Source organism: Stegastes partitus, unplaced genomic scaffold, assembly GCF_000690725.1.
Source record: "Stegastes partitus isolate 25-593 unplaced genomic scaffold, Stegastes_partitus-1.0.2 Scaffold94, whole genome shotgun sequence".
Taxonomy (NCBI): Eukaryota; Metazoa; Chordata; class Actinopteri; family Pomacentridae; genus Stegastes; species Stegastes partitus.
Genome location: NW_007577825.1, coordinates 286703 through 300446, shown reverse-complemented (window position 1 = coordinate 300446; position 13744 = coordinate 286703). Strand labels below are relative to the sequence as shown.

Below are 13744 nucleotides of genomic sequence, written 5' to 3'. Positions count from 1 at the left end.
AACAAGAGTGACCCAGAGGCAGTGGGTGTGGAGTAAACCGTGTCAGCTGTTGGTTATCAGTGTCGGCGTACAGTTGCCTCTTGGCTGATCAAAAGGCTGCGCTGCCTGTTTTATTGATGGTTTTTCTCTCCGCCTCAGGGTGGCCTGTGCGTGCTGGCAATGCAGTCTGTGTTCGAGGAGTCTCTGCCTCGTCCCAGTGTCGACGCCATCCGGGGGGAGATGATGCCCAGTTGTTGGGTCCTGCAGCCAGTCAGACGCAACGGGCAGGAAATCACCAGAGTCATCTACCTGCTACAGGTGAGCCGTGTTTGCTTTGAACTAATCCGCTGGCTCATGTTCACTCAGTTTCCTTTTACAAGGTACATGTACACACAAGAAGTAGAAGTTATTTACTGTCAAAACACAAAGGGTCTGGTTGTACTCATGTGCAGACGTGGACGGCTGCAGACACGTTGTTATTGTAGAACTTTCTCAGCTGCTTGGATCACGGGTTCACTACATGTGCAGCACATATAGATATTCAATGCATGGGCACACACATCAAAACAAAATACTTCAATTTTTTTTAAGCTCCGCTGTTGCCCTTGTAGTGTCATGACCACACACAACAACTTGGAGGGTACGTAGACGTTCACAAAGAGCCTCGCCTACAACCTCTGATGACAAAAAATCGAAGCCTCCCAACAAACCAAACTTTTACATTTTGCTTTGGTGGATATGTACGCTATAGATGTCAAAGTGCAGTGAATGGATGGAGCCTAAACAGTATGAAATGGTAGTGTATGATTTCTTGTGTTGTAATGAAATGAAATATATCGTTTAACAAACATCCTACACACATGAAATAGTAAAAGTCGAGTCCGACCCGGGGAACTTGCCCAGCATCCAGCTTGCATATTGACTTCTACGTACTGACTCAAAAAAATGTTTGTATTAAACATTATTGTTATTTTTTAAATAGTTTTGCATTGCTTTACTTATTTACTCTCTAAGGAAAGTAATTTCTTTCACTACTTATTATATTACGTTACTCTGCAACACGAGACGGATTGTAACTTAACTATATCCACACGTCAGCCCAGTGTGTCTAAGCTTTCCTAACACACACAATCCTTGTTTTATGCTCTTTAATAAAGCACCACAAAGCCAACAACAAAGCTGGTGTAAACCATCCATCCATTATCTATACGCCGCTTAATCCTCACTAGGGTCATGGGGGTCTGGAGTCTATCCCAGCTGACTTAGGGTGAAGGCAGGGGACACCCTGGACAGGTAACCAGTCTATCACAGGGCTACACTTAGAGACAGACAACCAAGCACACTCACATTCACACCTACGGACAATTTAGAATCACCAATTAACCTCGACATGTTTTTGGACTGTGTGGGAGGAAGCTGGAGAACCCGGAGAGAACCCACGCTGCACGTATAGAACATGCAAAGTCCACGCAGAAAGATTCCGGTGCCCCCACCGGGACGCGAACCGGCGACCTTCTTGCTGCGAGGCAACAGTGCTTGGTGTAAACCAGCATAAGAAAAAAAGATAACCACAGTGGCACTTGCTATACTGCCTCAAAATAAATATAGTAACTGTACTGTAGCTGTTGAATTTAGAAATGGTAATGCATTACTGTTGACTTTATGGTTTGCTACTGGCAGGTCCATCACTGTTACTGAAATAGGTTTGATGGAGCAGAGGCCTATGAAGTTTATTGTTGGAGCTGGTTGACACCTGACCAGACATGTACTCTTTAGTAACCACTGAACTAAGTTTTACTAAAAGGTTATCCTCTTTACAATGCTAACCGTTAGCTTGAAACACTTGTTTTTTTTCCATCAAAAGTCAAATCAGTTTTACCACTAGCGGTAATAGTCGTCTGTTTACCTTCATTTCAACCCAGATTCGTCCATTCAGCCTACAGTTAGCCGGCAATGCTGCATGTAAGTTATGTGTGTCATCACCGTATCATTTTGTTCTCATCCAGCTGGACCTCGGGACTCCATCTTTTCCTCACCGACTCTTGAACGCCGTCGCCAGAAGACAGGCAGCTGTCGTCGCTGATCTCGACGCTTTCGTCTCTTCGTAAATCCGCCGGACGCACGAAGACGCTTTAGTGAGCACTTAAACTGTCTCCAGCATGGAGTTAGTCCGTCTTTACAATTTGCACCTAAAATTTATTTACTTGACTTTTGTTTTTTTAATTATTTTAAGGGCACTGTTTTGTTTATATCCAGACACAGAGTTGAAGCAGCTGTTTTTTTTTTTTTCTATGAAGGTATTTTTTTTATAAAGTATTGATATTTTTGTATTCGTACGTGTACAGGAATGCTTTTAACAATCTATTTTACCAAAGATTCATCAGAAGTTTAAGTGAAGGATTTGGCATTAGAGATTCTGATACTGAATTTAGGTTTAGATCACTTATTTGGAGCAAAGCTACACCTCATCCTTTCATTCAGTCGATAAGAAAGCTTATTGATTCTGTTATAGGTGTCTCAATACAGTAATTTAAAGTGACACTGATTTGATATATATTTACAACACTAGGGTGTTTGAGGCATTGTTGACTGTCTATCGGTCTAATATAGATATCTGCAGCCAGTTCCTTTCAAGTTTTAAATTCACCAATGTGCCTCAAATACAAATATAACATAGGACATCTTTAACTGTACCCGAAATGAACCGAGAGAATATTCACAAACCGCTCGCAAGTCCTTCTGTGCTGCATTTGTGTACGGAGAATATTTCCCGAGGCGCTGCACATTTCACCGCTCAATGACCTTAATTCAGCAGAAAATGAGTTTCAAATGTCCTTGGGAAAATGAAATGTATGTAAGCTGTGTATTAGATTGTAGCTCCGTGTAGTTAAAATGCAAACCCCACCTGAAGAAATGGTGCTAAAGAAATGATTGTGTCTCTTTAACCATGAACTGTGTTGTGTGTCTTGTCTGTATGTGCACTGCAAATGTTAACCGCCGCTCTCTCTCTCTGCCGAAATGTCAGACAAAAAAAAAAACAGTTTTGTAGCAAAACAAAGAGGTGGCAAGTTGGAAAATCTGCAACTTTTTGGATGTAACAAGTCGAAGGGCAAGTAGCCGGATCAGCTTTGAACCAGAAGTCGCTGGTTCGTGCCCTCGTGTCAGACGTTCAGCCTTCTGAAGTGTCCTTGAAATGTGGAAAAATAAAAAGTAGCTCTGAGGCAGATGCTCACATACTTCATGGTACCCCGAATCTGCATAAGCTGAGTTTTAAGGGCTTCTTTTCTCACGCATTTCTGAAGTTTAGTATTTATTCCCTTCCCCGTTCGCCTTCTGTTTGAAATGCTGTTGAGTGCGTTTTATAGTTTTTTATGAGCAAAGCTGTTTACAGCTGCGTGCACAGAACTTTTTTTTTTTTAATGCGTTTATTAATATTGCATATGAAAAGTGATTGTTGTTTGTACAGCGTTGATACTATGCAGAAGCTGATCAAAGGCAGGACTGCTCTCAGTCAAAGCTGGGTCACCACTATCCAGATATGAAGCCATACTATTTACAGTAGATGAAGGTTCACGACGGTTTTGGCTGCAGCTGCAGCGCTCAGTTTGACTAAACGAAGGAACCAAAGAAAGACGAGTTAAGTGAAGGAACGCAGCGGTAACTTTTTGTACTGATTTTTTTTATGTTAATCTATATATTTTTTAAGTTTGTGTAAAAAGTCTTGTTATTTATGTTTTGGCAGTGTGTTGTACATGTGTTTTGACTATGAATACAATGCTTCTGGTTGCTAATAAGCTGATATTTGGTCGTGTTTGGCCATTTTTTAATGAAAACAATAAATATGTTTAAGTGAAATGTTGTTATTCTGTTTTTTCTGCTGTTTATGTGAAGGTTTGTTATTGGACGTATCAAAATGTCTGGAAACAAAAGTCATCACATCCTTACATTCCTGTTTGTTCATTTGTATTTTATTTCAGTATCTTCAGTGCCGACTGAAAACCCGTCTCAGTACCAATCTACTGGAAGTTTACATTTAATCCTTGATCCTTTTCACACCTTTCAATCAATGTTATTATAATGTTTGTCATCATTTTTGCCAATTTCATACTTATTAAGCAAGATGTGTTGTTTTTTTGCCAGTGCTAAGTGCTTAGGCAGCTTTTCTTATTTCATTTGTTAAATATGGGGGAAAGCTGTTTAAGTGATCACAAGATATGTGTCTATAAAGTGGTATTTTAAATAATGTACGGCAGTATTGGTACAAGTATAGAGATGTTTTTAACAGCGCCCAGGGCAACAAGTCTGGTGTTTTCTGTAAGCCTTAAATGGTTGGAAACACTTAGTGGTTATTGGTTTTCTGGTTTAAATGCAGAATGTGGCCTGTTTTGGTTACTGTATGTAGCTTCAGAAGTGTTTTCTATCAACACGACACTCTAAAAAGTAATTCAAGGAAACTATTCTGACTTCTTAATTCAATTCAAGGCTGAAAAAAACAATCTAATTTACTGATTTAGATAAACTTTTTAAGTTGCAAACATTATTTTTGATGGGTTCTGTTTACATGATGTTACACCAGCTTAATATTGTGTGTAATTTCAACTTTAATTTCTGGATTAGTTGAATCAAAACTAAATTCAAGTTGAGGTAACTTGATGAAATTTTCTTCATAGCTTGTTTTTTCTTCACATTGAACTCAGGATCTCAGGTCCCCTCCTCTGTTTTTAGATGCCTGAACAAAGTACCTTCGTGTGTAGGGGAGGAGCTTATTTCCCCTCAACTCAGTGTAGTTAGCTGGTTGAACTTAATTTCGTTTTAAGTTGTCTTAACTCCAAAAGATTGATGCCAAATGTTGCCAGACATTGTTTTTAGACTGTTGAAAGATCACATCACTCTGCCAGTGTCATGTATGTTGCAGAAAGTTCTTGATATTTTGAAAACATCTCACAATTTCAATTATTCTTTACTTTTATCATGTTCTGCTGACTCTTTCTCTCAGTATCACTTCATCTGACAGGTGTTTTTTCACTTTGCAGTGGCAGAAGGGCATCCTTTCATAATGTGTGGATCTTTCTCCAGGTCTTGTTTCCATGTCTCCTCTCTGCCCTGCATGTAAAATGGCACGCAGAGGCAACAGTGGAGGTGACATTTCTAAGAGGGTCTCTGTGGGTGGGTGGGTGGGTGTTGTGTGCGCGATTAGAGCCCGGCCGGGGCGGGGTGGAGCGCAACAGCAGATCACAAGTGTCTCTGCCATTTAGAGTCACCAGCTCTTGTCAGGAATGTCCGTCCCCTGCGCGCACAGATCATGTACTGGATGCGCCAACTTTATTTTTAACCCGGCAGGGTGGGTCAGTCGCTGGCTTTCGGGAATGACCGTGGAGTGCGCGGCGCCTTCAGCCCCTTTCCCTCGTCCCCGGTGTAGGACCGTGCCCTCCGTGCGCTGTGGAGACCTCCGTGCGCTCTGACCAGGACGCCGCTGCTTCAATGGGATTATAATTGGTTTATTGGCAGGGAGAAGGCTCAACATAAACACTTTCGGACAGGACAACATCCAGAAGCAAGTAAGTGTAAATTGAGCTAATGCGCCACTGGTAGCTGAAATTATTGATCCTTGGCCAAATTATTTGTGTTACCAACCGCTTAACAGTCCCAGAGTCTGTTACTGTTGGTCGCTGTTTGTTTGGTGAGTTCCAAGTTTCCTTGAAACCACCTGTTTGTCCGGGGTGCCATCTTTAATAGTGACGTCGTTTTTAAAGGCTGCAGACCGGTTTTCATTGTGCAGCTGATATCAGCAGCTCTTTCCTTTATTGAACCCATCACCTCTGTAAGTTCCTCACTCGTAAGTTTGTTATCTTTAACTGTGAGAAGGCCGCAGCAGCGAGGTGCGTCGATAAAATTACGCACGATAACGCCTCCGTTTGCGCATGGAATCGTGCGCTCTCCAAAAGTTGTTACAGTGTTGCCAAGTAGTTAAACAAGTAATCAAATACTTTACTGAAAAGTAGCGATACTACCAAAAAAAGAGAGAAAAGTATTTTTTATAAGTAAAAGTCCTGCATTGAAAACTTAAGTAAAAGTTTCCAATTGCGTAATTTTACCACCATGTAAAGCAAAATGTCCCGTGTGCAGCTTTCTGTTGTATTCCTCTGCTTGAACATCGTTATATTACAAGCACATTAATGTATAAGAAGCATTTTATTATTGTAGATGTAGATGGAGCTGATTTTCCATACTTTTTTAGGAGAGCTGAATCAACAGCTGCATCATATTTTACAATCCTGTCAGTGTTTTATTATGTAACAAGTTCTGATTTTATCTCAAATCTTCTGGAACAGAAGGATCCTAGAGGTTGACATGAGATGAAGCTACTCACTTACCTGAAATATGTACTTAATTACATTCCACCACTGATGTTTACATAATCCAGAGTACTTTCCACTGTTTCAGATTTTCTATTTTTGTCTCTCTTAAAGAACCCAGCCGTGCTTTTTCCCACCCTCCATCAAAAAACAGCGTGTTTGCTTTTGAAAATGTTCAAGAAATCCCTGCACAAAAGAGACGTTCCCACTTATTCCCCTTAAAAGGACAAGTGTGAGTGTGTCTGCAAGAGCAGGACTTTAGTGTAAACACACTCCAGGAATAGTTTACTATCGATTCATTTCAACCTCTTGCAAGATCAGGCTCAGTATTGTTGCAGTCAAAACAGCATTGACCACAACAAGGGAGGCTTCTCTTATAGCGTCTGTACATAATCAATGTGCAGTATGGATTCTGCCTAACAGCCTGTTTTTTTGCTGTCAGTTTTCCTGATAACTTGTTAAAATTCACAAATTAATGTCAGTTTGGTTGTTGATTTTTTCCCCCCTCCTCTCTGTCAACACCTAACTAACAATCTCCTTCCATATTGATCTCTGTTCACTTTGTGTTTATGTCTCAGGTTTGCTCTCAGCTGGACCACAGGCCTCCCTCAGTCCAGCCACCACCGCTGCTGCTGCTGCTGCTGCTGCTCACACACACTGTAGGTCTCTCACACACACACACACATCTTCACCACACCCATCTCTTATTTCATCCTCTCCGTCTGACTCTGTTTTGCTCACAATAATGCGCTTACTTCTTGCTTGCTAATGTGCCGTGCGGCTCAGAGTGCAGAGCAAGCATCAGCGTGGACTTTACTTACAGCTGGAAGAATGGAGCTTAGCATTCAGCTCAGGTGCTCATTCGAAGATATTTGTTTACGGTGTGGTTTTGAAGTGGCAGAGAGGACGGGAAATTGCTGCGGGAAGGTTAGCGTCAAAGAAACTCGGCCGACCTTAAGAGTAAAAAATCTCATTCACACGTTTTAATAATTCTAAAGGCAATTATGTGCAGAGCTGCATCCACAGAAATGCGTAATTTGTAAAGTCCAGCAAAAACCTGAGACGCCTGGATGTCTGTTAAAATTCCACCTGACATTTTTATCATCCCTCTTGACATTTTACTACTTTTGAGAAATTATCCAGTGACTGTTACACACTGACTGTATATAAAGAGCTCTTACTCACCAGTTTACTATGTGCAGCAACAAAAATGATGTATTTACTGGACCATGTTCTGGAGACTTTATCTCCTGCAGGGGAAAGAAGGGAACGCAAGAGGAGCCAGAGTATTACATAATCTGTCTTATCAGTAGAGGCCAATTATAATGTCAGAAAATGTAGTTGTATGAAAATTTTATCACATTCATCCACAAAACTTCACACTAATAATGTAGCTTTCAATAGAAGTACGTCACTTTGGAGTCACTGATGTTAGATTTTGTGATCTAAAACGTATAAAGTAGCAGAAAAATTATTTATTTGTTGATGATTTGATCGCACAAAATACAGAATAAACACGTAGAGCAAAATATAGTAAAACAAACTCTCAGCTCAAAGTAAAAGGCCCGTATGCATGTTAATCCATATGGTAAGAAAAATGTCCACAAAGGGTCAGAAATACAGTTTGTGGAGCAAAGAGGGCTAGAAAGCTGAAATCCTGACAGATCAAATCACAGTAGAACACAGTTTAATGTGATTACTTCCCGGTGGACACCTCTCCATCCTGATATGTTTGATAAATGTTCTCCAGATCTTAAAGAGCTCGGCTTGGGCATTGGTCAGTCAAGCCTTGTACGAAATTTCTTCAAAATACAGACAATAAATCATTTAGCCATTTATAAAGCAAGGAGGGGTACTGATTTAATTCTTCATATTATGGCCATAAAAAACAGGAGGGCTCGTTGTGATTCTGTGGGAAGAGACGAGATCAGAAAACTGTTTTGATTGTCAGTTCATCTTTTATCAGGTAAAAATCCTGAACCTCTGCTGTTGGCACTTTAGTCCATGTATTGATTTTCATGCCATTGAAAGCTGCATGTCTTTGGATGTTGGACTGTTAATTGGAATCACTCATGGAGCTGCAACTGCAGGTAATTAATATGAAACAGCCATAAAATGTTTAAAAATCTGTCAAATGCTCATCATAAATTCCCACCGTGCAAGACCAAACCTTCAACTTTCTTGTTTTGTCTCATCAACTGTCCAAAAATCGAAGGTCATTCAATTTATTATCGTGTTAGACAAAGAACAGTGGAACATTGTTATATTTCAAAGGATGAATTTGGTAAATTTTTGAGATGTCAAACTGTTGAAACTTAGTTATCACAATGTTTGTAAATGACTTTTCTGGTAGCGTTACTTTGCCAGATTTATCTCCATAGATGTGGATCAACTAATCGACACATTGGTGCAGCTACACATTTAATCTGGCCTTTAACTAATGATTATTTTCATAAATATGAGTCAAATAGGACTCAAATATCTGAAAATAGCGATTGAAAAATGTTCCGTTGTTCAACTTAAAGCTACTCAAGAATCAAGAAGTCACACTTTAATGGACTTTAATGTCAAGTCAGACTGCAACTGACACTCATCTTCATCCTTGACTAATCTGTCGTGTATTTCCACAGTTGATTGATTAGTTGTTTGTTCTGTAAAATGTGAGAAAATTGTGAAAAAATGCCCAACATGACGTCCTCAAACATCTTATGTTGCCATCTATGACCCAAAGACATTCAGTTCACTGTCACAGAGGAGGAAAGAAACCAGAAAACAATCAGATTTAAGGAGCTGGAATCATTAAGCTTTCTCTTTTTTCCTAAATAATTACTCAAATGGATTATTAAAGCAGTTGGCGGTTAATTTAGTAGTCGACGACTAATCCATTAATCATTGCAGCTCTGCATTTAATCCTATGATGAAAACAATCAGTTACAGGTTAATGAATCAGTTATTATTCTGGTATCACACGAGCATAATAGAGCACGCGGGCTGTTATTTGTGTAATCACTGGTTGCATTTTATTAGGAGTTTCCAGTGTTCATTTTCCACTATAGGCTGTGACAGGGTGACCTAGTGTAGGCAGGCAGCTATGTAAGACTTCTCCCTCTTGCTCAAGGACACCACTAGAAGACATTTTGCTATTGACAGCCGGGCTGGCAGTGGCAGGCGAAGACCTTTCTGTCACTGCAGCGTCTATAAGCAGGTCTTGTCTTTATCCAGCGTGCCATATCTCTGCGTATACGGCTCAACCACTTCATTTACTGCTGGTTTGTGTTCAGCCGGTCGGTCGACACGCGCGATTAGAGTCTTCCAGTTCAGTATACGGCTCGCGGATGTGAGTTTGTACAGCGTTTGTAAAGAGGAGGAAGGGGGGGTTTTGTGCAGCGTGAGTGTGTGGAGCAGTGGCCCGGGTCAGGTTGTGTGTGAGGTGATAAGGGGATCCCCAGCGGTGGGTGGAGCGTCGCCACCGCTGATAACAGCCCTCTGCACGGCACTGATACTGAGCAGGAGGAGGAGGGAGACCTGTGGATGCCATCATTGTGCATCACTGAGGGCCCCTTCTCTGAATGTGCTGAACATCCGCCCGCTGTGCTTACATCGTACATCCACATAAACAGAGGCGGAGGTACATTTACTCAAATGCTTAATAAGTTTTGGCGTTTTAGATTTCTTTCTACATCCGCTAGACTAGATTCAGGAGGGAAATGTTATGCTTTTTGCTTCACTACATTTATTTGATGGCTGTATTAACGATATGTAGCCACAAAAATGATGATAAGCTTCTAAAATATGATGCATTCTTTCAGGTTCAACTGTCCACCATCATCTAATGTTGTATAGTTAGAACATTATGCTGCAGGGATGTTATTGCATCAGTAATAATAAATAATATGCATAATCACGGGGAAACCCTGAATGAATTAACATTTACTTGAGTGCGTTTCTGAGGGCTTCTGCTGTTTTTAAAATTAGAATCTGTAAAGTAAGTAGTAACAACAGCTATTAACCCTCTGAATCCCAGGCGGTTTCTGGGCTCCTATCACATTTTTACTGACTGTAGGTCCATCTTTCACTCCAACATAAAGTCCTGCACCTCTATAGAAACAGCACAACCATGACTAGAAGCACCGAGGACTCGAGGGCGCCCCAGTAGCTCAAACAGATAAGACGGCGACCCATGTACAGGGGCTATAGTCCCCGACGCAGCGAGCACTGTTCGAGTCCTGCCAGCAGCTCATTTGCTGCATGTCCTTCCTCCACTCTTCTCCCCACGGTTCCCTGTCTCACTTGGGCTAAAAAAGTCCAACAAATAATCTTGAAAAACAAAAGAAGACATACTGAGGACTGAAAATGCCTCTTGTGCAGTATGACAGAGTTAAAATCCATCCATCCATCCATCCATCCATTATCTATACACCGCTTAACCCTCACTAGGGTCGTGGGGGGCTGGAGTCTATCCCAGCTGACTCAGGGTGAAGGCAAGGGACACCCTGGACAGGTCACCAGTCTATCACAGGGCTACATGCCATAAATCATTAGAAGAAGAAAAAAAAACATGACAAAAGTTGACTTTCTTTGATTTATTCTACAAAATTTGAAAATAAAAGGAATCAACACATGTAACTCTTTTCAAGTGTTCACAGGTGTTACTAATGCTGGAAAATACTGGTGACTCTACACACTATAGCTAGTTTACTAGTTAGATTTTGAATTTGCTTCAGTGCGCGTGTCCACTCCACTCTGTGTAAACACAGCCTGCAGTTCAACCGAAAATTCCCTGAATGTCTGGCATGTGACTGCTGGTCACAGCTGAGTCACTAACGGCTTCACAGTGGCACCGAAGAGCTCAGAAGTTTTAGTCGAATGTCGCAAGAGCAAACACTTTGTTTTCTGTTCATTTCTAAACGAGAAATGTTGAATAAAAAGGATGAAATATGACGATTTTAAGCTCAGATATGGATCATTTTCCACATGGTTTGCTGGAGGACTTCTGGAAAGCTGAAAATCTGATGAGTTATTGTGTTTTTACAGATAAATGGTGTAATTTTGGTGATTTTTAGAAAATAATAGACAGCATGCTTTCCAAACCCTTTTGTTTTTTGGGTTTAGGGGTTAAAAAAAATGCAGTGGAGTGAAAAACACAATATTCGCTCTGAATTGTTGTGGAGTACAAGTATAGGTACGGTGAAACTACAACGCTGAAGTGATGCATGAATACATGAGAACTCTCCATAAGTCATGTAAAGTTGCGTACCGCTAATCATAATCATAAAGGAGAAGAAGTGCAGATAGTAGCCTTATCTCTAATCTGGCATCATCATGATTTAAAACTCTGACGTTCTGAAGAACATGCATTATTCAGCAGTTGTTGCTTGCTCCCTTAATCAGTGCCACAAAGGGCCAGTCTGCTTTGTGTAAGTCGGTACAAACACGAGTCAGACTCCCCACCTCACCTCACCTCACATGCTTGTTCCCCGCCAACGGAAATACGCAAACACCCACGCGCACTTGCATTTCAAACTACGTGAGCTGCATCATTCAAAAGAAGGCGGTTTCGTCAAGTTCTGCAGTGCGGTACGGGGTTGCCATCCCCCCTGTGTGACACGATAAGAGAGCTATGCTGCACCCAGATAGAGCTATCTGAGCGGCTGCCCTTCAACCCGCCATTTCCACGTGAAGAATACCCAGACGCACGGTGACAGTTGAGCAAAGTGACACTCACAAAATGGAGATTAATGGGGAGGGGGGGGTGGCACGGGAGCTGGTGGGGCCTGTTTAAAAGCATCCATGCACGTGATTTCTGTGTAAAAATACACTTGGAGCACAGCTGGGACTGGATAAATTTGCCCAAATTGCCAAAATTAAATTGCGGCGCCAGGTATAGAAGCAGCCTCTCCTGCGTGGAGTCGATAAATTGAAACTTAAAACCCAAATAGAGCGAGAGAGTGTGTGCTTCTTGTAGAATATGCTCCATTATATCCTGTTTTTTGTCTTTACAGTAGTGCAGCAGCTCATGTCTAAAGTCCTCAAGTCTAATGTTTTGCCAACCAGCAGCCCAAAGACATTGAAGCTATTGCAATGTATGACAAAGAAATCAAGTATCATGAGGGTGCCATGAATGCAAAAACTCTTACAATCAAATCGCAGTTCACAAAGAATGGATGCCTTTATCAAATAAAAACTACTGATGTTGGAAAGTGTAGGAATAAATGAGGCAAATAAGTGGAACAATAAGAATAGTTTTCATACATTAAAAGCAACGACACAGTCAGTCAGAGCAGCGATCGTCTCAGTGGTATTATTGAGGTCAAGTTTTGTTGAGGTCTGTTCCAGGTATGTGGGACACAGTCGCAAAAAGCACATCTTTCTAACTCTAAAAAAAAATTGGCATCCGTGTGCGAGCGTCTCTCTCCGCTGAATGAATCTTACGGCGGAGTGAAATACTGCATCCGAAGGTTTGACGGTGCAACTGGCTGCGCGTCCATAAATAACGTCCCCGCGGTCCGACACAGAGAGGAAAACTGCCTCAACCGTTCTTTTTCTTGTAGATAAAGGAAAGCATGATTTATTTCTGGAAAAGAAAGCCCAGTTTCATTGTCAGTTTTGATAACAGTCATCAGTGTGGACTTTAAGCTGCAAAATAGATGCTCATTGCATTTCTATCAGTTGACTGATCAGTTATTTGACCAATCCTGGTAGCCTGTCTGATTTAAACCCTATGATTTTAAAGCTTTTTTTTTAAATTGCCAAAAATTACACAGTCATCCTCATTGCAAGAAACTGTAAAGACAGAGAAAATTGTTGGATTTGCTGTTAGAAAAATGAAGCCAATTTAACCCTAAAATCGAGATATATTATCAAAATTACTTTATTTTACATGTCTCATTTGAACGTTCTCCAAAATAAACCATTTGCATGAACCACACTCTGTAAAAAACTATAAATTCTGAGCTTATTGGTGCAACCAGGAAGTTATTAGTGAGCCACCTGCAACCAGCAGTTACGAGACAAAACTTCAGGGAGCTTCAACTAAGCTAGGTTGAACTGCAGGCTGTGTTTACACAAGTATGGAAACAAATCAGAAATGTAGGTCAAATATCTATAGCCTGTGGTGCCACCGTTATTTTCCAGAGCTGTGGACACTTGGAAAATGTTTGTATATGTTAAAGCCAGCTTCTAATAAATATTTAAAGAATTACAACTTTTGTTTTTTCCTTTTATGACTTCTAGCATTTTAACTTTGTTATAGTGCACAAATGACATTTTCGAGTTCTCTGTGCTTCCAGTCATGGTTGTGTTGTTTCCATGTAGCTGCAGGACTTTTTATTGGAGTGAAAAATGAGCCCACAGTGAGTTAAAATGTCAAAGGAGAAATAAAAAGCCCAGAAACGGCTTGGTTTTCACAG

At 40.9% G+C, this 13744-nt stretch overlaps 2 protein-coding genes across 2 annotated transcripts in view; both read left to right on the top strand.

Annotated features, from left to right (window-relative positions):
- Positions 1–3834, top strand: part of stard9 (StAR-related lipid transfer (START) domain containing 9) — a 45990-nt gene extending 42156 nt beyond the window's left edge. Inside the window, exons 31-32 of the mRNA XM_008277288.1 lie at positions 139–297; positions 1986–3834. Of these exons, the coding sequence (XP_008275510.1) occupies positions 139–297; positions 1986–2087 (261 nt within the window). The 3' untranslated portion in view covers positions 2088–3834. The remainder of the gene's footprint in view (positions 1–138; positions 298–1985) is intronic.
- A 1387-nt stretch (positions 3835–5221) lies between these two features.
- The window catches only part of sptb (spectrin, beta, erythrocytic), a 57672-nt gene continuing 49149 nt past the window's right edge, over positions 5222–13744 (top strand). The window contains exons 1-2 of the mRNA XM_008277284.1: positions 5222–5537; positions 6914–6994. The gene's annotated coding sequence lies outside the window, so the exon portion shown is untranslated. The remainder of the gene's footprint in view (positions 5538–6913; positions 6995–13744) is intronic.